The 13790-nt window shown below is 42.2% G+C and overlaps 1 protein-coding gene across 2 annotated transcripts in view; it reads left to right on the forward strand.

Annotated features, from left to right (window-relative positions):
- Window positions 1-7865, forward strand: part of NDUFC1 (NADH:ubiquinone oxidoreductase subunit C1) — a 12068-nt gene extending 4203 nt beyond the window's left edge. The window contains exons 1-5 of one of the 2 annotated variants that reach the window (XM_017863175.1): window positions 1259-1418; window positions 1785-2013; window positions 2594-2697; window positions 4917-4996; window positions 7706-7865. In XM_017863175.1, the coding sequence (XP_017718664.1) occupies window positions 1947-2013; window positions 2594-2697; window positions 4917-4976 (231 nt within the window). In that variant the 5' untranslated portion in view covers window positions 1259-1418; window positions 1785-1946 and the 3' untranslated portion in view covers window positions 4977-4996; window positions 7706-7865. Of the gene's footprint in view, window positions 1-1258; window positions 1419-1784; window positions 2014-2593; window positions 2698-4916; window positions 4997-7705 lie in introns of those variants that run through there. The other variant, XM_017863174.1, reaches the window with a different exon arrangement.
- Window positions 7866-13790: the final 5925 nt, after the last annotated feature.

Genomic DNA, 13790 nt, shown 5'->3' on the forward strand with positions numbered 1-13790 from the left:
TTTTTTTTTTTTTTTTTTTTTTTTGCATTTTATACAGTTTTTCAATTCTTGCTCTTTCTTTACCTTCCTTGGGAGATGTGATTTTTTTTTTTCCCAGTGAAAAAATCTTGGACTAAAACTTTGCATTTCTGGCTGCTAACTCAAATCCTCTCTCTTTTCACCTGGATAATAAATAAGTTTTAGTGTTCAAATTCTGAAGATGCTTACATGAATATTATGAAGCAACTTCTAACAAAATATTATAGATATTTGTTCCTAGCTGGAATTACTTAATCAGGATTCTTTTCAAGATGGAGTTTCACACACAGCTGCATACTCCATACTCCAAGTGTACACTTCCCATAAGCTCTAATATGCTGAGAAAAATGTGCTTATACTTCATCACTTTCCCAAAATATACACTAGTAAAAGGATACAAGGGCCAAAGCTCTGAAAAAGAACAAAGCAGTCTTTCCCAACAGCAGTACCGAAATCAGTAATTTGCTTACTGGTTCTGTATACTCTGACTAAAGGTAGCATCTGTTTCAACTTGTTGGATACTAGCAAAAGCTTCGTCAGGACAAGCTTCCAAAGGATGGTGTAGAAAGGATATACAACTGACAGGTTGCTGAGTGGACAAGAAGCCAATAAGTTGAGAACCAACAACTGGCTCAGCACATTCATTGCTTAATTTACTTACTTGAGCATGAGTCCAGGAGGCTCACACTAGGTTACAAACTAAAGTGACTCACAATTTAGCAATCCACTTAGCCACCATTTGCATGTTAAAATGAGCCAGAAAACACAGTACAATTAATTTACTTTCTGGTCAATAATTTTTGGTTAAAAAAAGATTTTAAAATAACATTGCTAAAGAGAATATAGGAGATTTGCTAACATTTATTTTGGTTTTAAAATTAATGATATAAGGTTTAACGGATTACTTTTAAAGGGTCAAAATGTATTGTCTGTTACCTATAAATATTTTTACTGGTCTTTAGACATCAGATTGAACTGAATTGAATGTACAAAGATCTGGCTCAATTGTGCAAGATAAAACCTATTCCTCAGAACAATGTCTTTAATAGGCAAAACCAAATAAATTGTTTACTACTACCAGAGAGTTGTTTAAGCTTCTCAACAACCCTATAGGTTTTATGTTACAGATGTAAAACTTAGGTATAGAGAGGTTAAGTAATTTGCCTAGAAATCATAGAGCAAAAAAGTGGTGAACAGAATGGCTTTGAACGCTGATTCTACAGCTTATGGTCTAGGGTGGTCCAAGTCTGTTAGGTGAGCTAACGAGGATCACTAGATCTGGGGTCAGAAGACCTCAAACCGTATCCCACCTCTGCCATCTATGTGATCTTGAGCCTATCCAAGGCACTAATTCTACTTCACAGGTTTGTGAGGCTTCAGTATGATCGTGAGTGTAAACGGTAAGTGTTAAGAAATCTTTTCAACTATAAAATATGTCACCTTGGGTGAGTAGCTGTGTTCTTTAAGCTTCATCTGTAAATTGAGGCTTATAATCACGGCATGATATGTGCTCATTGTGAAGATGAAATAAGACAGTGAATGTAAACCATATGATACATTAATGCACCGTGCCTGGACCACAGAATTCAATCCAAGCGCTAGTTATTATTCAGCACGACACTTTTCTTTTTTCTGGCTCATGTAGGAAAATTTTAATAAACCTCTTGATGAATAGCCGTAGAGATGGGGTGAAAAACCCCCAGGGGACAGAGAATAGAGAAATTCTTTTTTCTTTTAATTACTTTCTTCCTAATTCCACTTTATAGACAGAAGGCTGAGGCCGGGGTGCTAGAGAACCTTTCCGCGCTGGAACTCACGTTGACGCCCCCACGGAGCTCGGCTGCAGAGCCCTGGAGTCCCGCACTTCCGCCCGTCAGGTGGCGCTGGTTCTGTTGCCGACTCGGAGAGACAGAGCCTGGCCACTCAAGATGGCGCCGTCCGCGTTGCTGCGTCCCCTCTCCCGGCTGCTGGCCCCTGCCAGGCTCCCGAGCGGCTGTGAGTGTCCATCCTCGTGCAGGCCGATTCTACCCTCAGATTACCCCTCCTAAGGCGGACCCAGCCCACAGGTGCAGGAGGCGGCAGCGGCCCGGGTTCGTCCTGCAGTGACCTTTGCCGGCCGGCGACCCAAGGCCCAGCCCGCGCCTGTCCCCTACACAAGACTCTCCGCTCCCCATCACCCGCCTTCAGCACTTATCCAAGTGCAACCTGAGCACTCTTGGCCTTTGTAAATGGGCTTTGGGTCTCTGCCTTCCCCACCTCTGTACGTTCGGTCCCGTAGACTGGGAGAGGAGACACCCTTCCCGGGGCGCCTCCTACATGACCACTCCCGAGTCGTCTGAGGGTCCGCAAGCCAGTAAATGAGGCCTTGAAGGCCTCGGGCAAGACAGGTGCTACCTGTCTAACTCTCCCAGTGGCCCTGGGCGAAGTACTTGACCTCTCTGAACCGCTATTTCGTTGGCTGTTTAAGTGGGAGATGGGGGAGTTAAAAGGAGAATTAAATGCGGACGTAAATGTTAGGGTTTTTTTCCCTACAAGGCAGTAAGTTACAGATTTACAGACCCTCTGCCCCTTTCAGCTTCAGCGCGGTCAAAGTTCTACGTGCGAGAGCCGCTGAATGCCAAACCTGACTGGCTGAAAGTTGGGTTGACCTTGGGCACCAGCGTCTTCTTGTGGGTCTATGTAAGTACTTTACTCCCGGATGTCGTGAGACTACCCCAGCGTGGTAAGGTATTGAGATAACATTGCAAGATTGAATGGTGCTGTTTTGCTGTATGGCAGTGAAAGTCTCATAACAGTAGGATATTTATATAATCGCTGATACATATTTCTCCAAAAGGGAAATCTCCAGGACTAAAAAGAAATTAAGATTTCAGCAACATTGAAAAAGTATGATGGGACTAAAATTTCTGTTATTGTTCCTTAACATGGTTTTGTAAGGAATGGCAGTTTTACTAAATAGTAATTATACTTTATTTCATAATGAGAGTTTAGGCTAATTGGAGTTTTATAAAGGTACCTTTTCCAGATGCTGTAGGGTCAAACCAGCAGTGTACAAGTTGTACAAATTGAATCCCAATAGACTTCCAAAACATTAGGTTTTAATCAATGTTTGTATAAATACATTGTTGGAAATTGTACATAGTGTGTAGCTACCTTTTTAAAAAAATTTTCAGGCCGGGCGCGGTGGCTCACGCCTGTAATCCCAACACTTTGGGAGGCCGAGGTGGGCGGATCACAAGGTCAGGAGATCCAGACCATTCTGGCTAACACAGTGAAACCCAGGCTCTACCAAAAATACAAAAAAATTAGGCGGGTGTAGTGGCTAGAGGCCGAGGTGGGCGGATCACGAGGTCAGGAGATCGAGACCATTCTGGCTAACAACAGTGAAACCCCGTCTCTACCAAAAATACAAAAAAAAATTAGGCTAGTGTAGTGGCGAGCGCCTGTAGTCCCAGCTACTCAGGAGGCGGAGGCAGGAGAATGGCTTGAACCTGGGGGGCGGAGCTTGCAGTGAGCAGAGATATCGCCACTGCACTCCAGCCTGGGCGACACAGCGAGACTGTCTCAAAAAAAAAAAAGTTTTCACGCCGTATGCTTTACACATAAACTTGCGTTTAATCATTTCAACAACACTATGTGGTACCTAATACTGTTGACCCGTTACAGATAGGAAACACACTTGGAGAAAGTAGTTTGCTGAACCCAGTTCTCCTGACTTCAGAGGCCACACTATCCTATAAACCACTGTGAAATACTGCCTCTGTAGGGATAAAATTTGTTTTTAAAGTTAAAGTATCTGCTATATTAATATTTAAAATTTTGTTTTTTATCTGATGGGTTTGGGGCTTCCTCCACTGTCCCCCAGCTCTTAGATATTTTAAATTTTCTTGTTAAAGTGGTTCAGATTGTTGACTTGGAAAGGGGTGAGAGATTTTGAGTCACTTACAACTTAATAGTAACTCATCTTTTTGAATAATGTTGCTTATAATGAATTTTATACATTCTTAATTTAAGGTTTTCTCGAACAAGAAGCTTGATTACTGCTGAGAGCACTAGTGATTGAACTTGGATCTTTGATTGCCATGAATGTCATCGTATATAAACCGTTTTTCCAGTTGCATATTCTGTCAGACAGTAGTTCTAAAAATGTGACTGTCCTCCGTAACATCTAATTGATACACATACAGTTTTGTGGTGGGGTTGGTCGTTCAATCAAGGTATCACACTTCTAAGATTAGAAGCATAACACGCACCCACCAACCAGCCTGGATCCCATTTAATAACCAAGTTCTACTATATCATGTTGATTTACCCCTTTGTGATAAGCCATTTCATTATATTTATTACCCACCAAATGAGGTTAAAGTTTTTTGGCAGTAGTTGAATTCAAATTTTTGGCCGGGCACAGTGGCTCACGCCTGTAATCCCAACACTTTGGGAGGCCAGGGTGGGTGGATCACCTGAGCTTGGGAGTTCGAGACCAGCCTGGCCAACATGGTGAAACCCTGTCTCTACTAAAAATACAAAAATTAGTCATGCGTGGTAGCAGGCGCCTGTAATCCCAGCTATTCGGGAGATTGAGGCAAGAGAATCACTTGAACCCGGGAGAAGGAGGTTGCAGTGAGCCAAGATCATGCCATTGCACTCCAGCCTGGGAGACGAGCAAAATTCCGTCTCAAAATAAATAAATATTTAAGATCTCCCTTCTCAAATTTAGTATGTCAGATTGTGGTGAGCAAGTGTATACCATTCCTGATTTTTGAACTTTTGGATTGCTTAGCCTTTTATTTCTAACTAGAATAGTTGTCTATCCTTATTTTTCTATCCTTATTCCTCTTACAAAATATAAGTATCCAGGAAGATTACATTTCTAATTTTAACTGTTTAACTCTTTGTAGCTCATCAGACAACACAATGAAGATATTTTAGAGTACAAAAGAAGAAATGGGCTGGAATAAACTTTTGAAATACTAATGCAGTAAGTATACAAGTTTATTGGATGAATGGATTATGCAAATTAACTTGACCTCTTTTTTAAATACTGAAGAACAAGTTGTTGTTTGTTTTGTATTAGGTTTTTCATTTTAGCACCCATATTTCTGTCTGTGACAAATTTATAAATTTGTAATACCTTGCCTCAAGCAGCTGGTTTTGTTTTGGGGGGTTTTGGGTTTTTTTGTCTGTTGTTTGTAGACCTGTTGGCCAGGCTGGTCTCGAACTCCTAGCCTCAGGTGATACTCTCGTTTTAGCTTCTCAAAGTGCTGGAATTGTAGGCATGAGCCACTTTGCTAGCCTCAAGAATCTTTTAGCATAATCATTTTTAATCACTACTCTTTGACTCTGTTTAAAGAAAGGTATGTTTAAGAATGAAACCAAAATCATATTATTTTCTTAAATCTAATAGTGCTTTACACTTAGCTTTCATAGCACTTATGACAAATTATTATTCTTTGTGTGTGTGTTTCTTAATATCTGTTCGGTATCTTGCACAGTTGAGTGTGAATTCCATGAGAACAGAAACCTATTTTATTGTCATTTATTCAACAACTTGCTCATCTGGTCCATTTAGGAGTTTAATATTTGTAGAAGTGATGAATGTATAAGGGCAATCGATTCATTTTATTTTTTATTTTTGAGACGGAGCCACCAGGCTGGAGTGCAGTGGCACAATCTTGGCTCACTGCAACCTCCGCCTCCCGGGTTCAAGCGATTCTCCTGCCTCAGCCTCTCAAGTAGCTGGGACTACAGGCATGCGCTACCACACCCAGCTAATTGTTGTATTTTTAGTAGAGATGGGGTTTTACCATGTTGGCCAGGATGATCTCAATCTCTTGACCTCGTGATCTGCCCGCCTCGGCCTCCCAAGTGCTGGGATTACAGGCGTGAGCCACAGCGCCTGGCCAGGGCAATCAATTTTTATATTTTTGTCTGTATGACTATTTCATTATGATTGTCAACTCAACTAATATCCAATTGGACAGTTCGTGGTAAAAACCTAGTTGTGAACATGATACACACCCAGCTAATTTTTGTATTTTTAGTAGAGACAGGGTTTTGCCATGTTGGCCAGGATGATCTCGATCTCTTGACCTCATGATCTGCCCGCCTTGGCCTCCCAAAGTGCTGGGATTACAGGTGTGAGCCACTGCGCCTGGCCAGGGCAATCAATTTTTAAATATTTTTCTGCCTGACTATTTCATTATGATTGTCAACTCAGCTAATATCCAATTGGACAGTTCCTGGTAAAAACCTAGTTGTGAACAAGATAGCATATTCTGCATGGTCCATGATTTAAAAGAGAGTTTATTTTATATATAAAATATATACACCTGGCTGTGTGCAGTGGGTCACGCCTGTAATCCTAACACTTTGAGAGGCCAAGGCAAGTGGATCACTTGAGACAAGGAGTTACAGACCAGCCTGGCCAACATGGCGAAACCCCATCAGTACTAAGAATACACAAAAACTAGCTAGGCATGGTGGTGCGTGCCTGTAGTCCCAGCTACTTGGGAGGCTGAGGCACAAAAATTGCTTTAACCCAGGAGGTAGAGGCTGGGAGGTTGCAGTGAGCTAATATTGCGCTACTGCACTCCAGCCAGCCTGGGCAACAGAACGAGACTCTGTCTCAAAAATAAATGAATGAGGCCGGGTGCGGTGGCTCAAGCCTGTAATCCCAGCACTTTGGGAGGCCGAGACGGGCGGATCACGAGGTCAGGAGATCGAGACCATCCTGGCGAACACGGTGAAGCCTTGTCTCTACTAAAAATACAAAAAACTAGCCGGGCGAGGTGGGTGCGGGCGCCTGTATCCCCAGCACCCGGGAGGCTGAGCCAGGAAATCGCGAACTCCGGGAGGCGAGCTTGCAGTGACTGAGATCCGGCCACTGCCACCCCAGCCTGGGTGAACAGAACGAGACTGACCGTCTCAAAATAAAAAAAAAAAAAAAAAAAAAAAAAAATAAATGAAATGATAAATAAATTAATATATACATCTAATAGATATGTATTAAATATATATAAGTATACCATATACAGTATATATATATATATATGTGTGGTGTATTTCTGAAAACCCTTTTTAAAAATTCCTGTATTAATCATTTTATAAGTGAAAAGTCACTTAAAAATCTCAGCTTTCATGATTGGGTTGATTAAATAAGTAACTTATATCTGCTGTATAATAAACATAGTGATCACAGACTATCCTTTGTTTTCCATATTTTATAACTCTGAAACTGACTTCTTTACGGTTGATTATCCAAGTATTTTGCCTTTTTTCTATTAGCACCCTGCCTATTTCACTATTCCAATCAGCCAATCAAGAGATAAAAATGAGCTGGACTTGGTGGTTCATGCCTGTAATCTCAGCACTTTGGGAGGTCAAGGCAGTGGGATAGCATATGCCCAGGAGTTTGGGCAACATAGCGACTTCGTCTCTACCAAAAAAAAAAAAAAAAAAAGAGGTAAAAATGAAATAGGCATTTAAATACAAGCCAGATGGCTTTTGCTATTCTTTCATAGTTAAGGCAAAATATTTTTTGTTAAAATTAAATAAAATCAAGTATTGGTACTCTTTTGGGTTTCTTTTCTAGACTTTTCTGATGTTCTAAGGTGAATTATTCAGAGTAGTTTAATTTTAATGTTATTTCTGCTGGTTAATGCTACAGTTTTTTTTTTCTTCATTATAGGTATGCTCCGTATAGTGATTTCAACTGTTCCTCTGGATTCACCATCTGTTGAGTTGTAAATGTGAGAGAAAAAGATATGTGAATATATACCAAGTCAGCATTTGTATTTTGCATCATTAAATAAAAAGAAATAAAAATACTTCTGTATTCTTCAGATAAAGCATGTTGTGACAACTTGTAGAAAATGTTAATTCTAAGGTATATTAATAGAAGTATTTCAATATGGAAGGTACCACCTGATAAGAAGGTCAGTGGTAATTAAGGACACATTGGTAAGAAAAGTTGTTGTGAACATAGATTCAAAAATCAGGACTGGCTGTGCACGGTGGCTCAACGCCTGTAATTCCAGCGCTTTGGGAGACCGAGGCAGGCGGATCACCTGAGGTTGGGAGTTTGAGATCAGCCTGATCAACATGGAGAAGCCCCATGCCTACTAAAAATAAAAAAATTAGCTGGGCATGGTGGTACATGCCTGTAATCCCAGCTACTCGGGAGGCTGAGGCAGGAGAATCACTTGAACCTGGGAGGCAGAGGTCGCGGTGAACTGAGGTCGTGCCATTGCACTCCAGCTTGGACGACAAGAGTGAAACTCCATCTGAAAAAAAAAAAAAAAAAAAATCAGGACTGAAGGATTTACTCTTGTTATCACCTTTTAATTTCTGATCAGAACGTTTATTTAGTATATCAGGAAAGCAGAACTACCTTGTTACTCAAAAAACATAGGATCACAAAGATTGTTTTCTTTAGAGGAGTCATTTTGGTAGGTTAGAAAGGAAGGATGAATCCTGTTACCAGAGTTTTTCTGACTCTCTTCTTGAATTTGAATAATTTTTATTTGGGTGACTACTTGTACTCACTGTTATAGCAACACAAAATTTGTTGTCTTAAAGTTGCTAATACAACTTTAAGCCTATGATTTTGCAAACTCTGACTTGATTTTTTTGTTTGTTTGTTTGTTTGTTTTGGAGGCTTTTGTTTGGAGATTTTTGAGACGGGCTTACTCCCTGGGTCAAGTGATTCTCTCACCTCAGCCTCCTGAGTAACTGGGACTACAGGTGTGTGCCACCATGCCCAGATAATTTTTTAAAGTTTTTAGTAGAGAGGAGGTCTGTCTATATTGTCCAGGCTGGTCTCCAACTCTCAAACTCGAGTGATCTTCCCACCTCAGCCTCCCAAAGTGCTGGGATTACAGGCGTGAGCTGCCGCGCCCAGCAACTATTGATATTTTTAAAAAAGGTTGGAGGGTTAACAGACAATTTTAAATATACATTTGACTTCCACAGTAGGAGCACCGTAACTTTCAACTCCCCAAAACCTTAACTATTACCAGGTACAGTGGTATGAGCCTGTAATCCCAGCTACTCAGGAACCTGAGGCAGGAGGATCTCTTGAGCTCGGGATATAGTACACTATGCTGATAGGATGTCCTCACTAATTTTGACATCCATATGGTGACCTCCCAGGAACGGGGGACCACCAGGTTGCCTAAAGAGGGGTGAACCAGCCCAGGTCAGAAACGGAGCAGGTCAAAACTCCCATGCTAATCAGTAGAGGGATCACACCTGTAAACAGTCACTGCACTCCAGCCTTAGCAACATAACAAGACCTCATCTCTTTAAAAAAAAAAAAAAAAAAAAAAACTATGAATAGCCTTTTGTTGACTGTAAGCCTTATCAATAACAGTCGATTAACACATTTTGTATGCTATATGTATTATATACTGGTTGTTTTTTTTTTTTTTGAGGCAGAGTCTTGCTCTGTCTCCCAGGCTGGAGTACAGTAGCACGATCTCGGCTCACTGCAACCTCCGCCTCCTGGGTTCAAGCCATTGTCCCGCCTCAGCCTCCCCAGTAGCTGGGATTACAGGCATGCACCACCAGGCCCAGTTAATTTTTGTATTTTCAGAAAAGATGGGGTTTCACCGTGTTCGCCAGGCTGATCTCGAACTCCTGACCTTGTGATCCTCCCACCTTGGCCTCCCAAAGTGCTGGAATTATGGGCATGAGCTACCACGCCCAGCCTATGTACTGTATTCTTACAATAAAGTGAGTTAGAGAAAACAAAATTTTTTTTAAACAACCTTAAGGGGCCAGGCGTGGTGACTGAAGCCTGTAATCACAGCACTTTGGGACACCGAGGCAGGCAAATCACTTGCTCAGTTCGAGACCAGCCTGGGCAACATGGCAAAATCCTGTCTTTACAAAAAAATAAATACAAAAATTAGCCAGGCATGGTGGATGATGCCTGTAGTCCCAGCTACTTGTGGGGCTGAGACAAGAGAATCTCTTGAACCTGGGAAGCAGAGGTTGCACTGAGCCAAGAAACCACTGCACTCCTTAAGGAAGAGAACATGTAATTTATTAAGTGGAAGTGGATCATCATAAAGGTCTTCATCCTCATTGTCTTCACACTGAGTTGGCTGAGGAGGAAGAGGAAGAGTTGGTCTTTCTGTCTTGGGTGGAAGAGGGAGAAGAAAATTCTGTGTAAGTGGATCCATGCATAAGGACCTGTGTAGTTCAAAGTCATGTTGTTCAAGGGTGAACTGTACTTCATTTGACCCTCAGGAAAGCCCTTTTCCTTTTTTTTGAGACTGGATCTCCTCTTGCCCAGGCTGAGTGTGTAGTGATGCGATCACAGCTCACTGCTGCCTCAATCTCCTCGGCTCAAGTGATCCTCTCGTCTCAGCCTCCCAAGTAGCTGGGACTACAAGGCCCATCCAGATCTGGCTAGTTTTTGTTTTTTTTTTTTTTTTTGACACGGAGTCTCGCTCTGTCACCCAAGCTGGAGTGTAGTGGCTCGATCTCCGCTCACTGCAAACTCCGCCTCCCAGGTTCACACCATTCTCCTGCCTCACCCTCCTGAGTAGCTGGGACTACAGGTGCCCACTATCGTGCCTGGCTAATTTTTTTGTATTTTTAGTAGAGATGGGGTTTCACTGTGTTAGCCAGGATGGTCTCGATCTCCTGACCTCATGATCCGCCCGCGTCGGCCTCCCAAAGTGCTGGGATTACAGGCGTGAGCCACTGTGCCCAGCCTTTTTTTTTTTTTCAGAGGGAGTCTCACCCTGTTGCCCAAGCTGGAGTGCAGTGGTACAATCTCAGCTCACTGCCACCTCTCCTTCCCGGGTTCAAGTGATTCTCCTGCTTTAGCCTCCTGAATAGCTGGGATTACAGGCGTGCGCCACCACACCCATCTAATTTTTTTATTTTTAGTGGAAACGGGGTTTTACCATGTTGGCTAGGCTGGTCTCAAACTCCTGACCTCTTGATCTGCCCGCCTCGGCCTCCCAAAGTGTGGGGATTACAGGTGTGAGCCACCATGCCCAGCAATTTGTAAAAGTTTTTATAGATATGGGGTCTTGCTTTGATGCCCAGGCTGGTTTCAAATGCCTGGGCTCAAGCAATCTGCCTGCCTCTGCCTCCCAAAGTTCTGGGATTATAGGTGTGAGCCACCAGCAAAGCCCTTTATTGTGAATCACTTAAAACTTGTTTCAGTTGCCACTTCTTTAATTTGTAATTTAAACATTTATCTTGAATTATGTAGTTAGGCCCAGTGTAATCACAAGATCCCTGTAAGTGGGAGAGGGAGGCACAAGAATGTGTCAGAGTGATGTGATGTGAGAAAGAGGCTTCTTTGCCATTGCTTCTTTGAAGATGAAGCTAACAGCCAAGGTATGTCAAGAAAACAAATTACCCCCTAGAGCCTGCAGAAAGAAACACAGCCCTGCTAACACCTTGATTTTAGCCCACCTGCGTGAGATTTCTCACACAAAACTGTAAGATAATACATTTGTGTTGTTACAATAAATAGGTTTGTTAGAGCAACAATACGAAGCTAATATGATTTGTCACATAGTAACAGAATAAGAGTTCAAGTATCAACTACCAATTCAGGGCACTTTTCCCTAAAACACTTAAAATTTCACATCTCTAAAGGGAATAGAAAACTAAGTTCCTGGCCATGAGGGGGTGGGAGGTCAGACAACTCTCATTATACCCACTCCCTTTTGCACTTTAGATACAATAACTGGCCAGCATAAATGTTAAAATTTAAAAACACTTGAAATTTTGGAAACTTACAGCCTTGGAAATAAAGTACACCTTTAATGAACAGAACTTAGTGTACATTGGTCTTTGAGAATATAGCTACCTTGTGTTGTGTGGACCTTCCTCTTTTTTTTTTTTTTTTTTAAATTTTCCTTGTCTTCGCACAACTGATGATGGACCTTCCTCTTAATTAGACCCCTTTGACTCCAGGGAGCCATTCATGGAAGACCAGGGCTGTCCAAAAGAACTTTCCAATGATGGAATGTTCTGTTTGTGCTGTCCAGTACAGTAACCACTAGCCCCTTGTGGCTATTAAGCATTTGGAATGTGATTAGTGTGACTGAATGTTTAGTATTATTTAATTTTAACTAATTTTTTTTTTTTTTTTTTTTCTGGAGATGGAGTCTCGCTCTATCACCCAGGCTGGAGTGTAGTGGTGCGATCTCAGCCCACTGCAACTTCCATCTCCTGGGTTCAAGCAATTCTACCTCAGCTTCCGGAGTAGCTAGGATTACAGGCACCCACCACCACACCCAGCTAATTTTTGCATTTTTAATAGAGACGGGGTTTCACCACATTGGCCAGGCTAGTCTCAAACCCCTGACCTCAGGTAATCCACCTGCCTCAGCCTCCCAAAGTGCTGGAATTACAGGCATGAGGCACCTTGCCTGGCCTTAATTAATTTTCAATACATATTTGTTAATACATTTAAGAAAAAAATGTTTTGTAGAGACAAGATCTCACTATCCTTCCCAGGCTGGTTCTGACACTCCTGGGCTCAAGCAGTCCTCCTGCCTCGGCCTCCCAAAGTGCTGGCATGAACAGACCTGAGCCACTGCTCCAGCCTAACTTTAATTAATTTAGCTAGATGGGGCTGGTGGCTGCTGTACTGAATCGCACCATTTAGAGTTGTGCCACATAGTGGCGCTGCTAAAAATGCTTCCTAAATTAAATAATTGAAACCTAACTCAAATTATGCTTTAAAAAAAAAATTGTGAAGATAGGCCAGTCGCTGTGGCTCACACCTGTAATCCCAGCACTTTGGGAAGCTGAAGCGGGTGGATCACCTGAGGTCAGGAGTTTGAGGCCAACCTGACCAACATGACAAAACCCCGTCTCTACTGAAAATACAAAAATTAGCCAGGCGTGCTGGCCAGCGCCTGTAATGCCAGCTACTCAGGAGGCTGAGACATGAAAATAGCTTGAACCCAGGAGGTGGGGGTTGCAGTGAGCCGAGATAGAGCCATTACACTCCACCCTGGGGGACAGAGCAAGACTCTGTCTCAAAAAAAAAGAAAAAATTGTGAGGATAGAGTGACTCACAGACCCCAAGAATAGGAGTGTACCTGAGCCCAGGAATAATTGAAGCCTGGGACCCAAATGTCATTAAGATTCTTGCTCTTGGCCAGATGCAGTGGCTCACACATGTAATCCCAGCACTTTGGGAGGCCGAGGCAGGTGGATCACGAGGTCAGGAGATCAAGACCATCCTGGTTAACATGGTGAAACTCCATCTATAATAAAAATACAAAAAATTAGCCGGGCATGGTGATACTCAACCTGTAACCCCAGCTATTCAAGAGGCTGAGGCAGAAGAATCGCTTGAACCCAGGAGGCAGAGGTTGCAGTTAGGGCTTTAGCAAGATCGACCACCATCTGCCACTCCAGCCCTGGCCGCGACATAGCAACGACTCCATCTCAAAAAAAAAAAAAAAAAAAAGGTTTCCATATAAAGGAAGATGCAGACAAAATCATATGTCAAGTATAGTCAAGTAGTTTAATAGATCAACATCGGGTAGACCTTTCTTCAAGATTTAGGTAGTCACACTTTAAATTATTAAGTTGCCTTGGAAAAAACAGGCTGTGTAAACTAAGTTTCTGATATAAGACGTTGTGGGTTGAATTGTTTCCCCAAAAAAAGGTATGTTAAGATCCCAACCCCTAGTACCTCAAAAAGTGGACTTAATTGAAAATAGGTTCATTGCAGATGTAATTAGTTAAGATGAGTTCATACTGAGTAGAGTGGACCCTGATCCAGT

The sequence above is a fragment of the Rhinopithecus bieti genome, unplaced genomic scaffold (genome assembly GCF_001698545.2).
Source record: "Rhinopithecus bieti isolate Rb0 unplaced genomic scaffold, ASM169854v2 scaffold_68516, whole genome shotgun sequence".
Lineage (NCBI taxonomy): Eukaryota > Metazoa > Chordata > Mammalia > Primates > Cercopithecidae > Rhinopithecus > Rhinopithecus bieti.